Source organism: Grampus griseus (genome assembly GCF_964374135.1).
Source record: "Grampus griseus genome assembly, chromosome: 18".
Classification (NCBI taxonomy): domain Eukaryota; kingdom Metazoa; phylum Chordata; class Mammalia; order Artiodactyla; family Delphinidae; genus Grampus; species Grampus griseus.
This window is the reverse complement of record NC_139012.1, coordinates 66,133,879-66,160,219: the sequence shown is the minus strand read 5'-3', so window position 1 is coordinate 66,160,219 and position 26,341 is coordinate 66,133,879. Positions and strand designations below refer to the sequence as shown.

At 39.8% G+C, this 26,341-nt stretch overlaps 2 protein-coding genes across 3 annotated transcripts in view; one reads left to right on the top strand and one right to left on the bottom strand.

Moving 5' to 3' along the window:
* The window catches only part of PROSER1 (proline and serine rich 1), a 28,739-nt gene extending 14,014 nt beyond the window's left edge, over positions 1–14,725 (bottom strand). For both annotated transcript variants that reach the window (XR_014298083.1, XM_082675777.1), the window contains exons 1-8: positions 14,563–14,725; positions 11,477–11,542; positions 9,101–9,169; positions 7,048–7,142; positions 5,967–6,060; positions 4,030–4,140; positions 1,678–1,761; positions 220–298 (exon numbers count right to left, since the gene is read on the bottom strand). Coding sequence is in view for 1 of the 2 variants with exons in the window: in XM_082675777.1 (XP_082531903.1) it covers positions 220–298; positions 1,678–1,761; positions 4,030–4,140; positions 5,967–6,060; positions 7,048–7,142; positions 9,101–9,169; positions 11,477–11,542; positions 14,563–14,607 (643 nt within the window). In the remaining variant the exon portion in view is untranslated. The remainder of the gene's footprint in view (positions 1–219; positions 299–1,677; positions 1,762–4,029; positions 4,141–5,966; positions 6,061–7,047; positions 7,143–9,100; positions 9,170–11,476; positions 11,543–14,562) is intronic.
* A 1,094-nt stretch (positions 14,726–15,819) lies between these two features.
* Positions 15,820–25,634, top strand: NHLRC3 (NHL repeat containing 3). The gene is made up of 7 exons (XM_082676022.1): positions 15,820–16,108; positions 16,318–16,476; positions 16,780–16,927; positions 19,302–19,502; positions 20,262–20,353; positions 22,803–22,915; positions 23,509–25,634. The coding sequence occupies exons 1-7, from the start codon at positions 16,025–16,027 to the stop codon at positions 23,759–23,761; spliced, it is 1,050 nt and encodes a 349-aa protein (XP_082532148.1). The 5' UTR covers positions 15,820–16,024; the 3' UTR covers positions 23,762–25,634.
* Positions 25,635–26,341: the final 707 nt, after the last annotated feature.

The window sequence follows — 26,341 nt, the reverse complement described above, 5'->3', positions numbered from 1 at the left end:
GCCCGCATACCGCAAAAAAAAAAAAAAAAAAAAAAGGAAAATATCCTAAATAAACTCTGTCTTCTCCATTGTTGCAGACCAAGACACACGGCAAAATAAAGCTCATGACAGCATATTTCATAAGTGCTCCAGATTTCCAAAGTACATATATCAACATTTACTTTCAACTTAATAAAGAGCAAAAAGAAAAAAAAAGTAAAGTCTGAAAGAGCGCCTTACTTGGTGCAATAGTTGCATGTGGCCGGCATGGAGGTATCGGATAAGGAACGGGTTTATGTGGATTGTATGTTGAAGGAGGCTAAATGAGGGGGAAAATACAGCAGTTAGGAGAAAATCAAGTAAGCTGTCTCCTGGCAAAACAAACTACAACTTGTCTTTCAAAACATTTAGGCCTAAGAGGCCAAAAATGCCCCAGCATATCAAATGCCACTGCACTAATACATGGTACAAATGAGGAAAATGGCTTTAATAAATGTGGTTCCTATTAAATTCCAAAGATAGATCCTGCCAAAGACTGCTGTGGAGGTGTTTATTTTTTAATTTCAGTTGTAAATCATCTCCAGCGAAGGGCCAAACCTTATCCTAGACAGCAGATTCTTCTCTGACCCAGTCTATATTAATCCAAGAATTCCTATCTCCTCCTATGGAACAGCTACTCAAGAACTTCCAACATCCTCCTGAGAATTCATCTTATCATTCTTACCCTCTTTTCTCCTTTTGGAAGAAAAAAGCACTATTTCCTTTAGCATCTGGCGTTCTGACAACTCTAGTAGAACGTAGACTGGAATTATGAATTCAGTAACTTAGTCTTTTTGCCTTTTGAAATCCACAAATCTTTCATTTTAGAGTTGATAGAACTTATGTAAGTAACAAGGAACATTCAAAGGGTTGATCTCCAGAGAACCGGAGGTATCCAAAGATAGGCCACATGCTGTACTTTTAACTACAGAGAGAGAGAGAGAGAAAGACAGAGACAGAGAGAGAGGATGCTAGAGCACGCACACCCACTCGAGGCGGCTGGCACTCACGCTCCTGCAGCAGAGGGGATCCACTGGTGGTTAGGGACCCAGACTCTCTCTAGTGCTCATAACGCCAGCCCTGGATGAGGTACTAGTCCTGCACGAGGGCTATGATCTGTGACTACCTTGCTATAAACAACTGCCACTGGAGTTCTTGGCAGGTGGGGAGGCGGGACTGCAGAGTGGCTGTGTGGAGGCCTCCAGTACGTCAACTCCAACAATCCTTCAACCCACGGGCTTCTCTTCTCCTGTTCAGTTCATATTCCAATCAATCATTCTAACCACTCCCTTGAAAATACTCTCCGCCTCCTAGCTCCATTCTTACTTCACTAACACTAATGCTAATTCAGCCACCAAACCACAACCTTCGTTAAAGTGAACTCTCCGCACTCCACATCTCCAAGCAAACAGCTGAATGTGGCTGTAGCAAAAAGTAAGAACAGTTCATCTGGTCTACCTTTAAAATAAGCTATTAAACCTCAATAGGGCCCTTAACACTGTTAAACAAGTTTACCATATTTCCCTAGGCCATTCCCTTTCCTAGAGTTTGTAGTATACTTTAAGCTTCACAACACAAAAATGAAACTTATGCCTTGAATAGACAGAAAACTAAATGTAAGAGTTAAGACTTGTTCCATCATTTATTTTCTAAACATACTGGTTTGGACGGTCCGAGAATCCGTGCAGCTATTCCTTTGCCTTCGTTGGTACACTCTTCACCATCTTTCTTCAAAGGGGTTCCCTATTAAAAAAAAGAAAAAGGAAAGATAATTGAGACTTAAAAAAACCCAAACAGGGCTTCCCTGGTGGCGCAGTGGTTGAGAATCTGCCTGCTAATGCAGGGGACACGGGTTCGAGCCCTGGTCTGGGAGGATCCCACATGCCGTGGAGCAACTAGGCCCGTGAGCCACAACTACTGAGCCTGCGCGTCTGGAGCCTGTGCTCCGCAACAAGAGAGGCCGCGATAGTGAGAGGCCCGCGCACCGCGATGAAGAGTGGTCCCCGCTTGCCACAACTAGAGAAAGCCCTCGCACAGAAACGAAGACCCAACACAGCAAAAATAAATAAATAAAATAATAATTACATCTGCAAACATCCTTTAAAAAAAAAAAAGAATAAAGTGTGTCTTAAAAAAAAAAAAAAAAAACCCAAACAAACCCAAAAGCAAAAACAGAACAAAACAAGACATCCACTGTATTACACAGAAAAGGATGTAACTTGGCAGGAGATTAAGGACTTGGATTGCAAACCCAATCCTGCCCCGGCTGCCTGATGCTGACAAAGTCCTCGACCCTCCTCTGCCACAGAACCCTCATAACATGTACAGAGGTAGAAGGAAACACACAATGCACATGGAGATGACAGAAGAGGATAAAGTATGTTCTAATTTTTTTGGGCTTCCCTGGTGGTGCAGTGGTTAAGAATCTGCCTGCCAATGCAGTGGACACGGGTTGGAGCCCTGGTCTGGGAAGATTCCACGTACTGCGGAGCAACTAAGCCCATGAGCCACAACTACTGAGCCTGCGCTCTAGAGCCCACGAGCCACAACTACTGAGCTTGCATGCCACAACTACTGAAGCCCGCGCACCTAGAGCCCGTGCTCCGCAGCAAAGAGAAGCCACCACAATGAGACGCCTGTGCACCGCAATGAAGGGTAGCCCCCGCTCGCCACAACTAGAGAAAGCCCGCGTGCAGCAATGAAGACCCAACACAGCCAAAGATAAAAATAAATAAAAATAAATAATTTTATTAAAAAGAAAAAAAAGTACGTTCTAATTTTTTCTCTGTGCAACAGGAACCAGAGACAGACCTCCAGTGTTACAGTGTGTAACGCTCAAAGAATCAAAAAGAGTTCTTGTATTACAGTTGAAAATAAGTAATAAAAAATGGTGTTTTCTATAAGCAGTAAGTGTGATAGCTTATACTGACTCATTCAAGTCTGCTGTAATTAACAGATCAAAATAAGTTGACACCCTATTACAACGTGTCCCCCCGATAGCATGTATTTTAAATGGTACATACTAGTATGGAAGCCAGCTTCCAAGGTGGCCCCCAGCAACCCTCAGCTCCTACTGCCCTTGTGCAGCCCTCCAGTCCTTTTATACAGAACTGACCTGTATAAAAAATAGGATATTCCAGAAATGATGGCCGTTGACTCCCAAGTCTGAGTGATAAGAGAAAACACAGCTTCCGCTGGCCTTCTCCGGGACTATCTGCTCTGGTGGAAGTCGGCTGCCATGTCAGGAGGTACTCAAGCAGCACTAAGGAAAAGTCCTTATGGCAAGGAACAAAGACCCCCTGCCAACAACAACACTAATTTGCCAGGCATGTGAGTGAGCCACCTCGGAAGCTAGGCTTGTGTTTCAATCAAGCCATCAGATGACTACAGCCTCATGAGAAACCCTGAGTCAGAACAAAGCTAAGCCTTTCCTAGATTCCTGATACATAGAAACTGCATGAGATACTAAATGTTTACTGTTTCAGTCCACTAAGTTCTAAGGTTATTTGTCACACTGCAATAAAAATATACCATTCTATGAAAAAATTACTTCACAAAGAATTCTGAGGAACACTGGGTGATACAAAAACAAGTGTATTTCTTACGGGACTTCTCAGAGCCTTTATTATGCAACATGATTCTCCAGGAAGGAGACGCTGCATTCAGAGTTTCCCAAACACACTTAACTGTGAAACTGTCTGCAGAATACCGAGAATTTGAGAAATACTCCTTTACTACATGTAAATCAGTGCTTCTAAAATACTTGGAAAAATAAAACCAAATCATCCTCTTTTCCATTTGGCTTGTTCTTCTCTACATTTTACGCAAATAGTTTAATACAGCTTATGTATGAACTTTCATTCAGTAGTGAATCTATGAATTACGTTGCTGACATAGCAAAATCCCTTTCCTTTGTAGACACACCATCAACTGGCATTTTCTTTAAATATCATTAACTATGCTCAATTTCATATGAAGAGGTTTTGTATATAGCCACAAAAGTATACTTACTGGGAAAATTCCATTTATGCGACTAGGTTTTCCTTTGGGATATGGATTTCCTGGGATTGTTCCACAAGAAGATATCATAGCATGAGGAGCTTTGCAGCCCGCCTTGAAAGCCTGTAAAATAACAAAGAAGAGGGTAGTTAAAAAAAAAAAAAAAATCAAATAAACTCACAAATTAAGTATTCTGGATGTTGGGAAGCCCTGCTAAATAACATGAATTAAGGAAGAGCATCACATTCAATCTGTTCATACATCAATCAGCACTTCCACTGGTGAACATGACCAAAATTAATATGTAAAATCACTTCATTTAATGGAATTATTTAAATGGTATTAATGTTTTTAATGTCACAGATAAGACTCCTATACAAAGATATCGTCACAATGGATTTTGTAAATTGTGTGCAAAGAAGTCCATTTACTGTTTGATATGTCTCACTTCTCCAACGACCAAGAAATAACACTGTTCAACTCAATAAACACCAAGCTCACATTACAGGTAAGGCAAAGAGAGCACAGCCATGAAAGAGACACGGTCTCCACTCTGAAGAAGTTTACATAACTTAGTGGATAAAACATAAACAACAACATGGGACACTGGGTGTCCAAAGAGCTATACTGATGAAAAAGTAAGAGTTCTCTGGGTACCAGTGTTCAACATAATGTTACATAATTATGAGATATACTGAAGGATGAGATCTTGGTCTAGCTTATTTATTATTGTGTCCCCAGCTTCTGAAATGGTGCCTAACACATACTGAATTAGTGCTCAATAAATATTTATTAAAGGAATGAAAAGCACTGTAATAGGTGACATATATTCTAATGGATCTATACTGTATAAGAATATCAAGTTAAATATATATATGCTGTATTTTATACGTATATATGATATTATTAGCTATATAATCCAGCCCGTACTAAACATGCCAACCCTAAAAATCATCTCAATTTTTGGCTATTATAAATAGTACCAGGGTGAGTGCCCTTATATATGAATGTGTACGTTTCTATTTATTTCCTTAGTATAAATTCCTAGAAATAGAATTTTGGGGTCAAAAGGTACGAACATTTTAAAGGCTCTGCAAGTTTGCCTTTCAGAAAAGTTGTACTAATTTACATTGATTAAAGGAACTATTCCACAGAAGACTCAGGCCCAGATTATTTCTGAGATGGGAAAGTCACATGATCAGAATGCTTCATAAGGAAGAAAACTACGGTAGTAAATGCTTAATGCCTTAAAGAATTTAGTCAAAAAACTCGATGAAGTTATTAAAGTAAAGAAACGTGGGCTCAGATCTTGCTTTTGCTACAATAACTTATGACTAAGGCAAGTTCTCCACTCTCCTGCGCTTCGTGGAGGGCGTGAGGATTAAATACGATTGAGCTGCAGCTCCTAGGGGAGCGGTCCATGCCTTCCTCAAGCAGGTTTCTAATCACTAATTCAGTCTCCAACCATCACAATCCTAAGAAATAACTACCTTAAATGACGAATCAAGTTTTCTAGGCTTGGACAAGTACTACTTCCCCCACTTTTACAGATTTTAAATTAAAAAACTGCAATCTTGCTTTGTTACTCATCTTTTATGAATTTGATGAAAATAAGCCCGATGACAAAACAAATTTAAACAGTCAAGTTCCTAAATACATAAAATGAAAGACAAAAGCTTGGAGCCATGGCAGAGCTACCAAGGGACCGAGAATAAACACCCCATGAGGCTCACGCTGAGGGCTGGCTTCTCACTCTCAAGCCGTCTCTTCATTCACCAGTGTCCCCCCCACCCCGCCCCAAAGACTGCTGGGGTGTCATTCTTAACCCATCACATAACAGCACTCAGGTTATTCAACAAAGTTAACATAGGAATAAGACTGTACTGTTTTCTTCATCAGCATTCAGGAAAACCAACATACCATTTACAGAGCAATCTTGAGGAAATTACCTGTTCAAGCACTCTCTTGCACCGTTTCTTCTCAGACATATTTATCCTGAACAGATCTTCAATGGGACGAGAATTCTGTGCATCAACAATGTTTCTACCAAGCAAATACAATTTAGCTTTTCATTTAAGAAGCTGGACACACATATTTAATACATAGATATATCTGAGTAAGCTTTTCCCCATGACATAATGAGGAAAGTATGATTATTTAGTTTTAATTGGTGAATGTAAATAACATGTTTATATGAAGATGGTAAATATAATAACTGAACTGACATTTATCTGGCTACCTGAAAGTAACAAAGTAATACTTCAAATAAAAATCACTATTTTGAGATTCTTGCAAATATACCCTCTCAATGAGTGTCAGGAGAGCTACTGGCAACAGAACAAACCCATGTGCTAAATGCCTAAAAATCATGGTTGATCTAAAAATGAAGTTTAACCTTATGCTTCATTTTAATTTTGTGCTTTTTGTGGTCATTTACAAATATATAAGGGACTTAAAAATGCATATGCTGTAAATAAACAGCAACTTCTAGACTCTTACATTATAGGAGAGTAGGTTCCTTTTCTCTTACATTCATCACAATCCTTTCTCAAATGTTGTGCTGGGTGCTTTCACACATCTTACAGTGTGTAAAGTTCACATCCCTACTAAGTAGATGAGATCCTTATTCTCACAAATGAGGAAAATAAGATCCAGAAAGAGTAAGTATATATTAAGTCAAAAAAATACACGTTGTCAGAACGTGGAAGAACCCATCCAACTATAAGTCCTCTGGCTTTGTCACCAAGCCTTTCACGTTATTCAGAGTGGGAATGCAAAGCAAGTCACCGAAATGCAGACAAACTGAAATAATTAAACTCGATAAGCCCCACTATTTTATAAGTTATAACCATGTGTAATAAGCACACTAGATACTTAGATATAAGAATTCAGCTCTATGCTTGCATAGTTTTATTAGAGTTCCATTTACTAACATAATTCTGATACATTAACATACACTAATGAGTTAAAAAGCGTTTAAAAAGTCTTCCAAATTTTTCTCCAATGAAGTAAAAAGAAAGAAATACTTACGAAGCTAGCAGTTCAAGTGCAACTAGTTTGTCTTTACTGAAGGTGAAACAGTTGAGTATATTGACCACTTCTGCTGGGTGAACAGCCACCATTTTCTATTAATATAAAAAATAATGAGAAATTTTTTCAACATGAGAAATTTTCATGCAAGAAACTGCCTTTTGGGGGGAGTGTAATTAAATGTTCTTAATATAAATATTTGAGATGAAAACTGCTTAATCAAAAGTAAGTCCTAACAACTGTGTGAATTAAAATTAGGCTTTTCAACGTAACTACTTTAATTGAAGAGCTAAGTTCTCCTATGTGCTCCTTCTTATCCACATTTCTCAATATGTTCATCTATGGAAAAAAAAATTTAGATGTTCTACTTTCCTCAGAAAGGCTATATAAAAAGGGATATTTACAAATATGGGAGACACGCTGCTCGAGAAGTTAGAAAAAAATTATATTCCTCAGTTAGAGTGCTAGGTACACCACAATCAGAACTTACTAGTGAAGTCCATGGCACTGAATAGTGTTATTAAAGAAAGGTACTCCAATCACATCATTAGAGGAAAGATGGGTTAAACAGGTTTCTTTACTGAACTTTCTTAAGAGCCTTGTTAACGTGCACTGTGACAATCCAAGATTGTGTGGACTGTTACATAATTTATTTGCCTAGGATACCTGTATCTTTGAAAAGCAGGTCAATTTATAAATGTATGTTAACAGTGCAGGAAATTCAAAAGCAAAGTCAGGATAAGGAGACCAGTTAGAATTAACTGATCAACAAAAGTGGTTTTCAAACACTTTAACTCCTGTACCACCAAAAGAACTGGTAAAACCATATACCCCATTTCGTGTTTTTAAATTGACATCTAAAAATTTTACCAGACGTTTTACGTACCTGCAAAACATAGATTTCCTTATATGTAAGTTTATTACATATTTCTGAAAACCTTGGAACTACTGATGTAGTTCATTTACTTTATGAAAATGTCCATAACAGAACCTGTCAGTCTTCAGTAGGAAAACAGTCAAATCAGACTTACTCTGTCTATAAGTGCACTATGGTGTGCCTGTGCAGCCTTCTCACCTCTGATTTTTAATTCTAAGGTAGGTGGATAGGCAAGCCAGCCTAAGAGCTTTGTCATGAGTTTGCTGTCCTGATAAAATAAGGCAAGGTCCCCATCAGTATTTCTTACGGAAGCTCTGTTTTGCTCTCCCTCTCAGGATAGTGCATTGTCTCTTTGGTCCTTAGAGAAAGATTTTCACCCCTAGCTGACGGGTGAGACAACTTACTTTTTTTTTTTTTTTTTTGGTAAAGCAGAAAAAAAGCTATTGTTAAAGAGAAGAAGCACTAACAGACCCAGCACTTTCTTAGGCAAATTAGTTTAGGAAGCTAAGGATTGTAGACTTCCTTAAAGTGATCAATGCCTGATACTCCCAGGAAAATCTTCCTATACAGCCAGGTCCTGTTTGACTTTGATGCCTCTGTTAATCTAGGCTCTAGAGCTGTGCTATCCATATAGTAAGTCGCCACTAGACACGTGTGCCTGTTTAAATTGAAATTAAATAATACCTTAAAAATACCCTTCCTCAGACAGATGACATGTTTTAAGTGCACAAAAGCCACAGGTAGCCAGTGGTTACCATAGTGGATAGAGCTGATATAAAACATTTCCATCATCGCTGAAAGTTAATTTGGACAGTGTTGGTCTAAAAAATGTAAGCATAAACCAGTCTGACTATTCTTCTAAGACTAAATACAAGAGGGTGAAGATATACAAGAATAAAAGTAAATAAAAATACTTAAGAATTCAAGCCCTGTTTTGCTTGCTTATAAATATTTTCTACTCCAATCTGCCAATTAGGACCCTGTACAATTTAATAGTACAGTACATACGATTTAAATTTACAAGTTTTAATTTTTTAACATAGTTATTTTGAATAATCAAAGTATAATGAAATTTAGCATATCTAATGGAAACAAATTACAACTTGAGATGAATTAGAGAAAACTAGGGGAGAATTCAAAATAGTTAAATTTTACATTCTAAGGAAAAATACTTACATGCTGTAATGCTTTCATTGCCTTCAACTGAGGCTCAGCCCAGGAGAAATATCTCAGTAAATCAACCACCTGAAAGCAAAGAACTAATTTAGCTCTAATGACAATGTGTTTGCAGACATTTCTCCAAGATGTATTTCAGTACTTTGAATTACTATTCAAAGTGTGCCGCCTAGGCCCCAGGGATGAGGCATAAGCGTGACACCAGAGTTCAGACTGGGCTGATGGAGTAGCCAAGTGCAGCTACTGAAATTTAAATCAACTGCAATCAAACCAAATCAAAAACTCAGTTCCTTACTGGCACAAGCCATATTTTAAGCGCTCAACAGCCATATGAAGCTGGTAGCTACCATGATGGTCACTGCAGAGAGAGAGAGCATTTCCACCATCACAGAAAGTCTTGGACAGCATTGGTCTAGAATAAAGGAAAGTATAAGGTACAGGAAGAAGAAAGTACCTGAAAAAAAGGAAAGCTGGAAAGGTACTAGATGGAGATAAAAACATCGCGTAGGAATATAAAGATATAGTATGAATGGAAAGTTTCAAAACATTTAGTGGAGAATAACAGTTTTAATCAATCACAAAAGGGTGTTCAGTGGTGTGGTTTAGTGTAGGTTCACTAACTTCTACTCTTTAACTCACATCTGGAGGGCATACTACTCTTACTTAGACCACAGATCTATTCCCTAAAAATGTAAGAATCACCCTGAATCACGCCAGCAGCTTCTAAATGGTAAGTCATTTTGAGAGCACAGCCAGCCAGGCTCTCTCCCACTACCACCAGCGAAGTTCAAGTGAATGAGGGAGATACTGTGCAACAGCCAGGAAGAGGTGAGCAGACACCACGATCACAACACTGAAGTCTCTGCGTGGTCACCACCACCTGGGTTCACTGCCTCTAAGGACACCCCAAAAGGGGAAAAAAAGACTCAAGACGAGAGGGTAATAAAATCTGGGTTAATGAATTATTTTACTGTGAGCTCCTAAAAACGTGTTAAGGCTTCAATTATTCCACAAAGCGAGGTTAATGTTAGGAACTGGTGTGGTCTGTGAAGAAGAGTAAAAACACTTCACTCCTTAATGAGAGATACATAAATAGCAAACAAGTATTGTGGGTACTTTCTACACAATTTTCTAAGAGTGTATGCCCTTACTTTTATGAGAATAATGTTTTTACTATATAGAGTAAATGTTACCTGGGACTTTACCAACCATAAAACTTTATAACTTATCATGTATGATTATTATATTATAATATAATAATCATTATAATAAGCTTAGAAGGTCACACTTAGAAAGTAGCTTGATAAAATTTTTAATAACTTTAGCAAAGTCATTAAATTTCCACAGTAGGAAGTTATCTACAAAATTTCACATATATACACAGAAACACAAGAGAAGGAAAGAAAAGCTATCAGCTATGTGAAATTATAAATCTTTCTCTGAAACATTTAAATTTTTAAAAAAGCATAAGGCAATTTTGAAAAGTAATGGGATAGCTGCAAAACCCTCATTGAATAGGCAGCAACACGTGCCAGTCACAAAGCAGCTTTGAGGACTTCAGTAGGCAGAACTACAGGCTTAAAGTTATTCAAGTTTTGAAAGTCTTGAGAAACAGATGGAAAGTTGGAGCATTTACTAACTCAATCTATAGATCCATCCACGGTCTACCCTACTCACGTTCCCAACCTTTTCTGTTCTTCAGATGTACATTTCCATTTCTGGTCTATTTCTCTATCAAGTATTTTCCAAGTATCTCTTGGAAATCCAGCTTTCTCTGCATATGTGTGTGTGTATGTATGTGCAAACCTGTTTGTCAAAATCAGCAAACTCCCCCTAAAGTTGGGTGAAAGTCCCCACTAAACTACCACACTGAAAGTATTAGTCTTCTGGCAATTACAGAAACTACTTATTAGACACTATTTTTTTCTTATTTGCTAAAATTTTTACATAGTGGCTTCATGTAAGAACATATATCACCATTTGTTCAAGTTTTATAAAATGTAGAGAATTTTGCAATTACTGACTCATAAATACTGTACAATTTTGGGTATGTTTACCATTAGAAGTTTATAACATATGATACTGTGCCCAGAATATAAACACTTTGAACTGCTTTCTTCAGACACTGCATTTTAAAATCATGTTAGCATATGATATCGTGGTGAAAGTGGGTATGCTTATAAACTATCCCAACTATAAATCATGTAAAGTTTTCTGCTAAAACTGAAAGCTGCTAAAGTTCCTGAATAAACACAGCAACAAAGTAAAAGCAATTCTGAACTTGACCAGCAGGTAAATAAAGACACTAATCAGAACATCAGTGTGAAAAAAAAAAGAACAAAAAAAATGCTGTTGCTTAAACAAATAAAGGAATACCTGTTCACTGGAGAAATATCCGTGCACATATTCAATTGCTTTTAATTTGTACTCTGTCAAAACAGCCTAAAAAACATAGAAAAACAGAATGAATATATGTAATCATATGCATATATCAAAACTGCCTAAGCAACTCAAACAGCCCTGGCACAAGGAGGCCGATAAAGTCACCATGGTGATGTGACATTCTACCTTCCCAAGTTCCATGCTGTAAGGGATACACTGAGACAGCCGGAAAAGCCCCTGGGCCTCCCTACTCACTCCTACAAAGGAAGGGAACAGAATTGTGAGAGATATGATTCGACATTAACAGAAATTAAGTATTCCTGGAAAAGTAACTGCAGTTTTAAAGCATCCAAAATCCAACAAGCCGTCATTTTTAAGGTTAAACGTACTACCCATCACTCATTCATCAGATAATTATTTATTGCACACCTATATGTGCTAAGTGATAGAGAAACATGGATAAGACATGGTCTAGTCCAGGCTCTCAGTATTTCTACAGGGATGTGAACCCAGGAGCCAATCTGTGCACCTGACGCTAACTGGCAGTGCGGCCTCTGAAAGGCATTTTAATTGCCCTGAGAGCCTCCTCACCAATCACTACCCACCTCAGTTACTGTGAGGATTAAAACAGTCGAGAGTAGATGTGACACATAATAGGGAAGTTCAGAGAGGAGTCGATGGCCTTGACCCAGCACTATCTAGCGCCCAACGAAATCATGTATTATCTCCTTGCAACTATATGCTAAGCTTACAGATGGAAACACCAGACTATCAAAATTTGGTAACAACTACTCATTAAAAATCCACTAATCCCCTTTGTATGGTGACAGATGGTAACTAGACATATTGTAGTGGTCATTTTCTAGTATACAGATAAACCCGGACAGTGTTGTAGGTCAGTTACACTCCAGAAAAAGAAAAATCAACTAATCCCTTTGCATTCACTACAAAATAATCGTATTTGTACTTTTCACATGCATCATTCTGCTAAGAGAAAATACTACGACCAGTCAACAGAGAAACACATCCAGGGAGCTCAGTAGCTGAAATTTCACTGAAAAAGGGGAGGGAATGGTATTCTGGATAATGTACTCTTGGGAGTTCGAGTATTATTGCCATTATTGGACACAATCAAAAGCAAGTTTCTGGCCCAAATCCTGGACTGTGTTGATGCCAAGTCATGTCTTAATTTTTTGATCAGCACCTGAGAGGCCCAGCTGTATCCCCAGGCACAACACCATGGCACTCAGGAGTCAGACTACCCAACTTTGAACAGTGCTCTCCTCCCTCACCAGGTGGGTAACTTTGAGCTGGCTGGTTAACCTCACAGATACTAGATCTGACCTCTGTAAAATGAGGGTTGTTAGGAGGATCTAATCAAATAACGCATGGAGAAAGTGCTTAGAATAGACACACTCAGTTAAGTGCTCAGTAATAAATGACTATTATTGTTATTACCCCCTTCTTAAAAAGCAAATTAAATATTGCTTTTTCCCCTCCTTTCTTCTCCCCTCCTATTTCTTTTTCTAGTGTCTTCTTACATGGCTTTGTTTTAAATGACAGTTGTGACAGCCAGTATTACCTACAGACGTAATGGTGACATTCAGAAAGATACTACCTGGTTTAAACCGACTTACATTTACAAAGTCTGAGAGCAATTTTTAAAAAGCCAACAGTAATTCACACACTTAGATATGCTTATATATTCATCCCATTTTAATAGCCTAATACTATGTTGATGTATCTAGTTATTTGGCATAGACAGCAAAACATGTATTTTGATTTCAGACCAGAAATAAGGACTTAAGTTGCTATGTATTTGACTTTAATCTCTGGAAAATTTCCTATTCCCTTCATTAGTAATTACTATGTCATCTTCCCAGAGTTTAGAAGGGAGAGAATATGCAAACCAACACTCTACAGCTTCCAAAGGTAGAAATCAACTGGTCTACCCGAACAAATTATTTTCTCATAAACCGTAGTTTAACATCAGCTCATGAACAAACTGTGGCAAATTCTAAGCATATAATTATCAAGCTAATGTTTTACTGCAAATTTTCATTGGACAAATTGGGTTTGCAAAAGCAGAAATTCAAAAAATCCTTAATATCCTTACAAATGTAAATTTAACCTAACACTCAAATTTGACGAAGAAAAAAGCTTTAAAAAGGATGAAAGAAAACAAACATTTTGCTTTACAGAGAATGAAGAAAAACAGCATGTCCACAAGCAATTTTATTAATAACTTCGTAAGCTGAAATAAATAATAATCACCAGAGCACAAGGTAACAAGTCTTTTCGCGTCAACAAGGGTCTTAAAGATATGAAAATGGCGAGATAATTGCCCGGAAATTCTAAGCAAAGGACCCTGTATTAGCATAAGAATGGTTTGTCAGTTCTTCCAGGTTTAACTTTGTAAACTCGTACATTTTGCGCTTGAAATAGTGTTAGGCTCAAGGGTACATGTCAAATTTTTTGCTGTCCGGTTCATTCTGGGAGGTAGGCTATGCACAATAGCCTCAAAATGAAGCAAAAACTTGAAAGCAGGAGAAAAAAGTTTTGAAATGCGAGTGTTTGAAGCCCATTCCTAAGAATGACTTTAAACTTAATGCCACACTTATTAGGACACTAATTTTGTCCGGCACAGGCAACAAATATAGTCCGCTTATACTCAGATTTTAAAAACCTGTGATAATAACTACCGTTAAAGAAACTCCCTACGCTATTATCTCTAGTTTTCACTCACTCTTACGTTACTAAAGAGGAAATCGGTTCAGAAATATTAAAATCACTTATCCGAAACTACAGAGCTATTAAAGATTTGTAGCGGGTTTCGGAACCAGGGGCTCTGAATATAATATCCGCAACACCGCACTGATTCTCAAGAAGTTTAGCGTTAACATAATTTCTATTTGTATCGTGAAATATATCAAGATTTAAACTCCTACCCTACACGTTAAAATTCCAACCAGTTTTGCAATCCTTAAGCCCGTATTTTACACAATCTGCACGCAGTCCCTCAAAGAGAATCAATCACGAGAATTCGTAGCTCACAGATTTAAGGAATTAAGTGCAATTACCTTTCTAATTTCATCCAGCACCGTTTCGAAGGACTTTTTGTCCATCTTGACTACTATCTCGACGAGAGGAGTTGCAGTTTCAATTACAAAACGTTCATCCCTGGTCCGCTCCGATAGTAAAAACGTTTACAGCTGAGAAGAAAAAAGACTCAAGGAGCAGAATAAAGGATGCGAAGAGGTAGAGTACTTCAAACTCTGCAAAAATTTCTAAAAGTGCAGACTTATAAAAACTTTTTATTAAAAACAAAACCCGTCAGGCTTCCCCAGCTTCTTTACACAAAGCTTCAGGACCCCCTCGGGGAAGAGAAACCCGAGGTTCGGTGGCCGGAGGCAGAGCGTCGGTCCCCGCAGCTCAAAGGCATGCGCCGCCGGGGGAAGGTCCGGAAGCCGCCTTCCCGAGTGGAGCGGCCCGGAGAGCAGAGGCACCCGCGCCCCGAATCCCGCGGGCGGCGAGGAGGGAAGCACCGGCTTCTCGGCCCGCACTTGCACCTCGGCCGCCGCCGGCCGCCCCTCACCGCCGCGAACCGGGCCTCATGGCCCGCCTCGCGCTCACTCCCAGCAGCTCCGCCGGACTCCTGGGTCCCGTAGCCCGGGCAGCAGCGGCCTGGCAGCTCTTTGTTACCAGCTGCCACCGCTTCCGGGAGCGGGCCGGCGGCCGGCGAGCACCGGGAGCCGGGCGAAGGGGGTACGGTCTCAGGTAGGGGGACTCCCGAAGACCGCAGCGCCAACGGCGCCAAGAGCCCTTCCTGGTTACCCCCAGAGCTTCCCCCGGCTCGTGGGGTCCTTCAACGGAGCCCGTCGCGCCAGAGTAAAGTCAATTCTGCGCCGTCTGCTGAAGCCACTCTTCGCGGAGAGCCTGTGGAGGGGTCCTGGTGTGGGAATGTAGGTGTCCATAGCGGATGCCTGGATGTCTCGGAATTGGATGAAGTTGAAGTCTTTCCCAGAGCCTGAAAGTTATTAATCAAACCTTAATTCTAAGGTTTGACTGTGCTAATTATTGGTTGTTAAGTCTGAATTTAAAAGAATGAACGTCGAGTAGTTAAGGCATATCTAAGGGCGCCCCGATTTTGGTGGACCGGAGAGGTCCACAGCGTGGACCGTCCGAAGGGTGGTCACGGGGTAAACCCGGGGCACGTGACAAGGGGAGGGGAGGGAGGGGAGGGAGGGGAGGGAGGGGAGGGAGGGGAGAGGGGAGAGGGGAGGGAGGGGAGAGGGGAGAGGGGAGGGAGGGGAGAGGGGAGGGAGGGGAGGGGCGGGGGGAGGCGGGCGGTGGGAACGCCCTGAAAATCCGGAACCCCGGTTCTGATTTTCTTTCGCCCTGGTCTTTGCTGCCTTCTGGTTCTCTCCTAGGCTCATTGGAGCTAGGAGCTCAGTGCAGCGACGAACCGCGTGGACCTGAGGCTGTCCGGGCGGCCCCCAGCCGCCTGCCTATTTTCTTCCTCGCCAGGATTCCTGTCTAGTCATGACGAGATTCTGGGTCTGCGTAGCCGGCGCTGGCTTCTTTCTTGCGTTTCTGGTTTTCCATTCTCGATTTTGTGCCTCTCGGGTGAGTTGGATAGTGAGGAAATGGCTGTCGGGTGTGTGGATAGCACTGTGGGGAGACGGTCTTGGGATGGAGGTGGCGCTGGTTCTCTTACTAGTTCATCTCAGAACCTGCACCGGGGGCCGAACCGCCGACGCGTCGCCTGTTTCTTAGCGTTAAAACGTGTGTAATATGGTACATCGCCATTTTCCTTATTTTCTCTTCTTTCCCAGCTCCCGTTACCTCTTCACTTTGCTTTTAAAATTTCCTGGAGACCTGAGGAAGCCCTTTACCGGCTGGATGTGGATTGGCCTAAGTATTCAGAATACTTCACTGGAGCAACATTTTGTGTTGCAGTTGACTCCCTCAACGGATTGGTTTACGTAGCCCAAGTAAGTAAAATTGGGATTTTTTTTTTTTAGGTTATGGATACAAGGAAAACAGTTTTCCTGTCTCACCGAATTCAGTAACTGTATACGTTTATATTACGCCAATTGTAGAGTTCGTTTTTTGAGTTAAAATTAATACTTTGGTTTTGAACGCGATAGAGATTAATATTGTAAGGTTTTGTAGATGGTTTTTTAAACGTTCCTAAATTCCTCGGTTAACCTGTAATTTTTGTTTCTCTCTGCCAAACTAAAGATTGCTTCCTTAAAAGTGATCCTATCTAAGCCGTTATTTTTGTATACCTTCAGAGAGGGGATAACATCCCAAAGGTATTAGTGTTCACAGAGGATGGATATTTCCTACGAGCCTGGAATTATACAGTTGACACACCTCATGGTATATTTGCAGCCAGTACACCACATGAACAATCCGTCTGGATCACAGACGTAGGAAGTGGTATGTTTAGTAATACCTATTAAATTATCTTGCTAGAAATCACATCTTTGCCCATGTTCTTGCTTGTCCGTTTTAAAATCAGAGTGGCCGAATCTAATTGTAATTCCTTTAATGATTCGTGAAATCGCTTGTTTCTAAATCTTTATATTGTACTTCCGTAGAATCAGGACATTTAACAAGGAGGCTATAATTATTATGATCTTTCCTTTAAGTTGTCACAGGGCTTTTGCCTTTTAAAATATCAGTTGCTCTTCCTAGAGTAGATAATTCTAAACTTCTTCTGTGAAGCAAAATAAAATGGCGATCTCTAAAAGCTAATGAATGGAGTCCTTGCCTTTAGTTTTCCTTTACCACTTCTCTTTCAAAAGAAATTATGCTGATAACAGAAGTTATAATAGGCTAAGTGCCTAATAGTTTTAAACAGATCTCATGTGACAATATAATGAAAAATCTTTGACTTCAGTTCTTGCTATTGAACCACATGCTTTAAAAAGTGAAAAAAAATTATTCCAGGTTAAACAAAAGAGAGAGAGTGAGATTATGCTGAGAAACCAGAACTGCTTTCTTGCCCAGAGTAGAAGATCTGCACAAACTGCTGGTAATGTTTCTGAAATCCCACTGACATCAGCATGTCTGAAACCTTCCTTCTGTCGAATATTTTTAGTAGAATGTGCTGCAAAACAAAGTAAACACAGTTGAACTTAAAACCGTGAGATAAGTTTTCAGAGATAACTGTTTGCTTGTGCTTGTAGCTTAAGACAAGATGGTATAAGAGATAACCTGGTATTGTCTTAGGATCTCCGGAAGGAAAGAGATCTTAAAATATTTCTAGTCTTGTCCCAGTTATGTTCATGGCTTGAAGGTCCTTCTGTTTCCCCACTTCTGGCTAATGCAGATACCGTTTTGGAATTAAAGAGGTCTCAGTTTTTGTAAGAAGTGCCCTTACCACATCTGTTCTCAGAACCCAAAAGATTTCTGAGCCTCAGCCCCGTGACCCATTTATTTAAAGCTGTATTTTGGATGGTAAGATTTTGGTTAACCCCCCAAAATCTAAGTTATCTCTGAGTTCATTGTTAGACTCTATGAAATTTGATTATTTTCGCTTTTTATTTATTTTTTTTCTTTTCTGGATTCACTGTTAAAAGAGGCCATTACTTTTTAATTCGTTCCATTCATGTGATCTTTTTTTATAAAATACTTCACTGGTTCCCAGAAATAAAAAGAACACACATGATCTCTTCATTCTTTCCATTATAGGTTGTTTTTCCACACACAGATCTGAAGACAGTTTTTCTATTCCTTCCTATATTTCGAAGAATAAATTCTCTTCAGTAAAAACATGGCTGCATATCATAGCCATTAAAAAAAAATATTTACTGTTATTCTATTTCTTTTCCAATTCCTTAGAGACTTTGTAGTTTGCTTTCTTTAATGTTTTGTTCTCTTATTATTGCTACAGACTTTAGCTCAAGTCTCCAAAACAAGTGTAATAATAAATACAATTGTCAAGATAGGATTGTAATGCAAGCTGATTCACTTTATTTCCAGAGACCCCATTGTTTCCAATTTATCATTTGAATGCCTACCAGTTAGTTGGTCTTGGTATGCCTTCAAGTTGGTTTCTGTTAACTGCTTTATAGTTTTTCCCTATTTGTAAATATTCCACTTTATACTTTTGCTTGTAAGATAAGTTTCAGTGTGAGAAGATAATATACTGGTGATTTGGAAAGATCTATTCCTTTCTTAGGAAAGAAAAGCTAATGGGTTGAATTTTGTATTTGTTTCCACTAGGAGAAAATGTAGCTTAAAAAAGTCAGTATTGTTATAAACCAATGTTACCGCAATAAAAAAAAAGACTTAAAAAAATTAACACAAGAATAGATATAAATGACTTTTATAAACAGAAGTTTGTATTATAAAGAACTTTTTCAGTCACCCACTGAAATTGGAGATCTGCCCGTGAATGACTGGAATAACAGTTTTCAAATATAAGTTGTTCCTTTTCCAGATCCTTCTTAATTTTCTTATACAAGTAATGCTTATTCAAGGTCATAAGATTAAAAGAAGAAAATGGTGTACCAGTACTTTTACATCATGAGCCTTCTGTTTAAGGAGTCAGGTTTTTTTTTTTTTTCAGTTTTTTTAATTTGGATTTAGAATCTTACTTTGGAGTACCTGAGGTTTTAATTCATGAACGGATTTGGCTATAACTAATGAAGCTCTATTGCTTGTCAAATATAACATTTAATTACCTGAGCCTTTTAACTTTTTATTGCTATTTAATTCTGTTAAATTTTTGCTCTCAGCTTACTTGAAAAATGTGAATGTTTGTACTATGGTTATATATCTGAAATGTGCATGTCTATCTTTATAGGACTCTACGGTCATACTATTAAAAAATACAATTCCTTTGGTGATCTTGTTCAAGTTTTGGGTACCCCAGGCAAAAAAGGCACTGGTTTAAATCCCCTGCAGTTTGATGACCCTGCAGAATTATATGTAGAAGACACAGGGGATATTTACATTGTGGATGGAGATGGAGGATTGAATAACAGGTTGATCAAATTGTCCCAAGGTACGTGGCTTAGTTTTGTGTGGTATTATTGCAATACTTTACAACTGAAGGAACTTTTTGGCCAATCCAATATAAGAATGTTACTTAATAAGCTGGACTTAATTTGTCTGGTACTCAGTATAACTTCAGTCTTCGCCTCTATCTTCACATTTCCTTCTTCTCTGTGTGTCTCTTTGTCTCAAATCTCCTCTCCTTTCTCTTATAAGGGCACTAGCCGTTGGCTTCAGGGTCTGCTCTAAATGCAGAATCACCTCATCTCAATACCCCTAACTTATTGGAACTAGGGCCTTTGCAGATACAGTTAAGGTCACATTCACGGCTCTGGAGATTGAGACTTGGACATATCTTTTTCTGGTGGGGCTGGGGCGAGGGACACCTTCAACTCAGTACAGGGGAACTAAATAAGATGGCCTGTAGAAACATAATTTTTAAGCTCAGAGGAATGGTAATACCAAATAACAGGTTGGTTATAAGGGGAACCAGTTTCAGGACAAGGTTGACATGAACCCTAAACAGCGGTTTTGAGTTATGAAAAATTCAGGTGGAAACAGTCATTAAAGAAGCAGATTAATTGCTTGAAACAGGGAAAGAATTTTTTTAAGCATACAAATTAGTCAAATGGATGTATAAACAGAAAGCCAGGAAAACATCAGCTGGGGGTATAACTGAATACTTTGTAACTTATGACATAAAGTATAACATGTAAATGCATAAGGTATTCTGTATGTTGTTCTGACCATATATGTGTACCATTTATAGATTTCATGATCCTTTGGCTACATGGAGAAAATGGGACAGGGCCTGCTAAGTTCAGCATTCCTCACAGTGTTACAGTTGATTCTGATGGTCGGGTAAATATACAGCGTCGCTGGGGACTGTCTGAATATATGGGGGTGGTGCAGAGCATGGATATATGGGCACACGGGAGTGTCTAGACATTTGGATACGTGTGTATGTTAGTGGATGTGTGTATCTGGGTATGTCTGGGCAATTCCTCTGGGTATATCCACATACTCTCTTATAAATGTTTGGGTCCTATAATGAAGTTCCCCAAATATTTAGAAATGAGCAAAATAGATCACTCTGTCATTTAAAGGATAGAAGAAACAAATAATGGAACAGGACATAAGTGAAGTTGCCTGAAAAAAAAAGAGTTGTGTTGAGAACGTGTTGATCAAAAGGGAGATGGAAGAGGTTAATCTTGGAAGCTTGAAAAAAGGAGTGACCAGGCACACTCTAGTTCTCCAAGTGACCTAGCTCTACTCTGTCTGAGGAACAGAAAGCTTTAACCAACAAATTTCAATTTCTTTTGTTCCCACCTCCGTCTGTCCGCTACCACCTCTTGCTTTTACACACCTTTAAGCATACACGTTGTCTCTTTTGGGGAGTCACCTTCCTGTAACCAAACCCACCCAAAATGTTTTATATTAGTTTCTCCACCTGTTTTCCTGTAGTAGCCCTTACTCCCCCATTATAGTAACCATCACACAGTAAGATGATGGTTAAATTGTCTCCCCTAATAAGAGTGTAGGCAGTATGAGGGCTGGAACTGCATCCCTTCTGCTTTCTGTGTTAGTGCCTAGCACGTAGGAGTCATCTTACATCTTCGTTAAATGACTGAATGCCTTGGTGCGCAGTGGATGCATCAGACTACCTTGGCTTCACGCCATTAGAAATTTAATTCATTTCCACTTCTGATTCTGTGCTCAGCAAGCAACCTTCTGATTATCACTTGGCTTCCTATGTTAACAGAGAGAGAATGTTTTGATCATAAAATCTGCAAGTATTTGCATTGTAGATAGGAAGATAACTGAACATAGGAACTTCATCTGAAAATTGGGAACTGGAAAATTGGAATTCTGGTTTTGCACATTACCCTCCTGAACCTGATTAGCCACTCCCCTCATGGGATAAGAACAAGGTCAAGTTTCTGAGTCGGCAAGACCTAGACCCAGGTCAGTTCACCATGGTGAGGAATGTCCTTGGAGGTCATTTGATGGGGATCCTCTAGCATCACCAAGTGATGAAAACCGGGCGTGTTCATTTCTGGACCCTTGTGTTTTTATAACGACAGCAGCAATACTATTGTGGCATTTAACATGATTAACTCATTTAATCATCGCCTCAACCCTATGTGAAAAGTTTATTAGTTCCAGAGTTAGACTTGTTGTTTCTTAAACCAGGTTTCTCATAATAAAAATCTGTTGAGTAGGAAAGATAATGCTAACAACCTATAGTGTCATTCAATCCAAGGGTCTAAACTGTATTTCCTCCTTGGCCACTTATCTAAGACAGTAATCCCAAAATCCTTAAGGAACCTCGTCTTTAGTAAAGAATCATAGATCAGGAAAAGATCTAAGAGATAACCTTACTTAGGGATCAATAGCCTTTCTAAAGTGATACACTGAGTCTTTATTTGTTTCTGACTAGAGATGAATTCAGTGGCTACCAAAACTCACACACATTGACAAAGACTTAGTCAGGGTTACTCTGAAGAAATAGTCCTGAATCCACAAATCCAAGAACTCCAGGGATTCTCAAAAGGGGGAGGTAGAGGTCAGCACGTTTGGCCCATCCTGTACATATTGCTGCAGGTTGCATACATCAGATACAGTACACGAAATGTCATTTAGGTCCAATCTGCCTTCCTGTTTATAACAACAGTTTCCTGAAGAACTCATGGCCGCCTATAGCAAACCTAAATTAAACCTACTGTTAGCCCGTTATCATGCTTTATATGTCACTAAAATCTCCCAAGCTTCCTCTTTAGTTTGGCACTTCGGTTTGGAACTTTGGACACACCCTGGTGAATAGCAGGTAGAGGTTTAATGACGTGATACGAGTGAGCAGCTGGCTTCCCACTGGCCTGGGGTCCTAAAGAACAGGGCTGCTTTTCTATGTCTTTGTCTTGTTAGCTGGCCCAGGAACCAACAAGTCAACAGGAGTCAGTGTCAGCGGTTAGAGGAGGGAATGAATGAATGCTGTCACTTCTCGGTGTCTGCCCATCCTCTGCATTGTAGTGGAGTACGCCAGCTTTTTAGTTAGCCAGATGTTTAGTATAGTAGAGCACTCTAGGCTTCGGGTTAAGACGGGTGGCCATACATGGCTGTCTTGCTTATTGTAAGCTCTGCTTAGAACAAAGTATTTAACTTCTCTGCATTTGAGTTTCTTGTCTGAAAATGGGGTTTTTAATATTCTCTTCTGTGAGGTCCTCTAAGTCCTCAATGGGAGTTTATGAAACTAATGAAAATAAACATTCATTCTCTTCCCCTCTTCTTTTTTCTTTCTTTGGGTTCCCAGGTGTGGGTGGCGGACCGAGGCAATAAAAGAATTCAGGTGTTTGATAAAGACACGGGGGAGTGGCTAGGAGCTTGGAATAATTGTTTCTCCGAAGAGGGACCTTCTGCAGTCAGGTAATCATTTCTTTTTGTTTTAAAATGCTTGTTTGATTTGGTTTATGTTAAGTTTCTCTGAAGAGCTAGCTGAAAGTTTAGAACATTTACTGTTAATTTTAATCAGGGAAAAAGGAGAAGGAAAGAAGTTTTCAGAGAACATGTAATCATATTTCAAATCCCAGGCAGCGTGAATGTGGTTAAACTCCCAGCGCACTGTGGGATCTAAGTATCAGAGATAATAAAGCCTGGACCTTCCTACATCCTCTGCCCTCGAGATGCAGTTTATTTTTAAACAGAGAATGAAAATAAAAATCTTGAGTCTATAGTTTCAGACCCAGCCTGACACCGATTCTCCATTAGTTTCATCTCTGTGTAATATTCCAATATTGTTAATTTTAAAAACATAAACTAATCTTTGGTTAAGTCTGTCATCACAAATCTCTTGTTCCCTGTGAAGCAGAATCAGATCAATTTTCAAGCCCCCTTTAAAGAACCCTTCAGCAAGCAGGTCCTTACTGTTGTGTAGCACTGTAGGGGATACACATGTCGAAAAAATAAACATGTATGTTAACTTTGCCCCGGTTGATTATGTGACATGTCCTCCTCCTTAGATTTACTCCCGACGGGAAGCACTTGATCGTAGCTCAGCTGAATCTGAGCCGGCTCTTACTCGTGGCGGCGCCCCCGGTAGGAAGCATTGGCAACTGTTCGGTGATCAGCACGATCCAGCTGGCGGATCAGGTCTCACCTCATCTCTTAGACGTCAGTGGGAAGACTGGAGCCGTCTATGTAGCAGAAATTGGAGCAAAACAAGTACAAAAATACGTCCCTGTGAAGAGCTATTTCTCTTCATTCGGTTCGTAACTGTTTCTTTCCCTGAAGGTCGTTTCAAGTGGAAGTTCAGATTCTCAGCTTTGGGGCATTCTTGTGACTTCATTTCACACAAGTGCATAAGGATACTTTATGAAAGAAACGTAGCTCTAATGAAAAATGGGGTGGGAAAGCGGGACTAAGGTGGTAACCCAGTAATTTGCCCTATAGACTCATTCTCGCTGCGGGTGGGGGGAACACAGGAATAAAAATGGGTTTGCAGGATAATTTATTGAATTTCACATAAACAACACAAACCTTCACTTAGTAAAAAATGAACTGCTTGAGAGATGGGGTCAGATGGGGTCTTGATTAACGAGAACCCACAGAGTGCCAGGTCCTGAAGATTCGGGAATGAGCAGGCAGGGTTGTCTGTGCCTTTGAGTAGCTTATAGTCCACAAAACACGGCAGCAGCAGCGCACCAGGGAAGTAGGACTTTCTGAAGGAGGGGTGTTTTGTCTGAATCATGGAGACTTTGCAGGGGAGTCCGTTTGAGTTCCTCAAGCTCCGTTTGAAAAGCAGGAGGAGAGAACGACGTCCAGGTACAGATATTAAGAAAAGTGCACGCTTGCTGTGAACTTCGCTAGACTTTATTTTACAGGCCCAGCTTGGCTTTGGTCCTTTAGTTGTAGGATACGTAGTTGCATCCTTTAAGTGTAGGAATAAAATGGCTAGCGTCAAGCACTTTACCGAAAGGGGGTTTTACAAATAACTGGAATGGTTTTTAAAGGTAGCGTTAAAAATAGTTCCTCTCAGTGCCGCCACCTTCCTTCCTTCCTTCCTTCCATCCCTCTTTTTTACGTGAACTCTGTCCATTTCTAACATTTGTCTACCTCAGGGAAGTTTTAGAATTATTTATGGGAGAATGTGTGCCAAACACTTGGAGCTATTAAAATGAAGAATTTCCTACCCTTCTATTTCTATGTCTCTTTTTTACCCCTTTGAATATTGGCCTCCCAGTTAAGACCATTTGTTCAGTTTGTTCTAGTTCATTCTAGGTTTGGAAGGAACCTTGCCATATTACAGTCTTTCAGATCATTCTTCGCCTTTTCTCGCATCAGCCTCCATCTTTATCTCCGTGTTTCACTGTAAATTGTATGGCAAGTGAGAAATCTTGAGCTGACTGTCCTCATTACCTGTTACGACTGGAGTCTGCTTTCCAGACCTCGAGGAACTTACACTTTTGTCACATCTTGATGCAGTTAGGAAGGTATATCTACCAGCAGGAAACCCTCTCCTGTGTTCCAAGGCCATTGATGTGTGTTTGTGCCACTGGTCAAGCTGTGTGATCTAAGTGAGCTGCCTTAGTTTTCTCTTCAGTGAAATGGGAACATCATTGCCTTTCCTCCTTCAGGAAGGCTGTGAGGATCAGATGTGCAATAGGTACAAATGTGCCCTTTGAAATCTGTAGCTCCAAGTACATTAAAGTCATCTTATTAGCAAGGGTCCTACTACATGTGCTATTTACCTGATACCAGCTATCAGTTTTGCCTTAATTTTGCATTTATTGCTTTTTTTCAAAGCGTATCCTCACAAATTTTATGCAGTTTAGCCAAATCGACTTGGATGAAAGGAAATAATTTGAGGTTTTATTTGTCTTGTTTCCAAGCCAGGACAAGAAGTGCAAATGTCTCTTTGAAAGAATATAGGTTAGATTTTGTCATTTCAAAAATGTTGTATTTAACTTTGTTTTATACCAGATTTTTATAAAACTCGCTGAAAGTATTGTTTCCATGTGTCCTGCTAAAAGTGTTTATTTTATTAGCATACTTGTAATCATGGTATCTCACTTTTCTCCTTTGGATTAATTGGGTAAATTAATTGAATGAGAAGTGTGTTGTATTTTCTATTAAAAAATAAAAGTTTTGGAAAGAATGCTGTATTGTCTGATTTTCCAGTTAAAGCTTGATTTTATTGTTATAAAAGCAGTCTGTAATTTCTTATTCCATTGAAGGATTTCAGCAATCATGAAATCACAGGTTGGGAGTATATCCTCTTCATTCACAGTTGAAGTGAGGGCCGAAGTGTGTAAATATTGCTAGAGGTTGCTTAGAAGACTTAATGTGGCTTTTTTTGGGGGGGCTCTGTTGGGTCTTCGTTGCTGTGCACGGGCTTTCTCTAGTTGTGGCTAGTGGGGGCTACTCGGACCCCTCTCTGCGGTGGCCTCTCTTGCTACGGAGCACGGGCTCTAGGCGCACAGGCCTCAGCAGCTGTGGCGCGTGGGCTCTAGAGCGCAGGCTCAGCAGTTGTGGCGCACGGGCTTAGTTGCTGTGCTGCATGTGGGATCTTCCCGGACCAGGGCTCGAACCCGTGTCCCCTGTTTTGGCAGGCGGATTCCCAACCACTGTGCCACCAGGGAAGCCGCCTTAATGTGGCGTTTAAAATGGTGGGTGGGTACAAATGATAGTAATAACTAGCTAACTATATTTTTGCATTAGAAATGGAATCTCTTTACACCTCTACTTTCTAGATTTATTCTGGGGGGAAAGGGGTAGGGTGTTCTAAGTTAGAACACCAAAGGCTATAGGTATCTTTCTTAACCTCCACTACAACATTGGGTCTTTAAAATGGAA

Coding starts and splice junctions, on each gene's coding strand:
- NHLRC3 (XM_082676022.1), top strand. CDS start 16,025: ATGACGAGATTCTGGGTCTGCGTAGCCGGCGCTGGCTTCTTTCTTGCG. Junction 16,477..16,779: donor GATTGGTTTACGTAGCCCAA/GTAAGTAAAATT, acceptor GTATACCTTCAG/AGAGGGGATAACATCCCAAA. Junction 16,928..19,301: donor GATCACAGACGTAGGAAGTG/GTATGTTTAGTA, acceptor CTATCTTTATAG/GACTCTACGGTCATACTATT.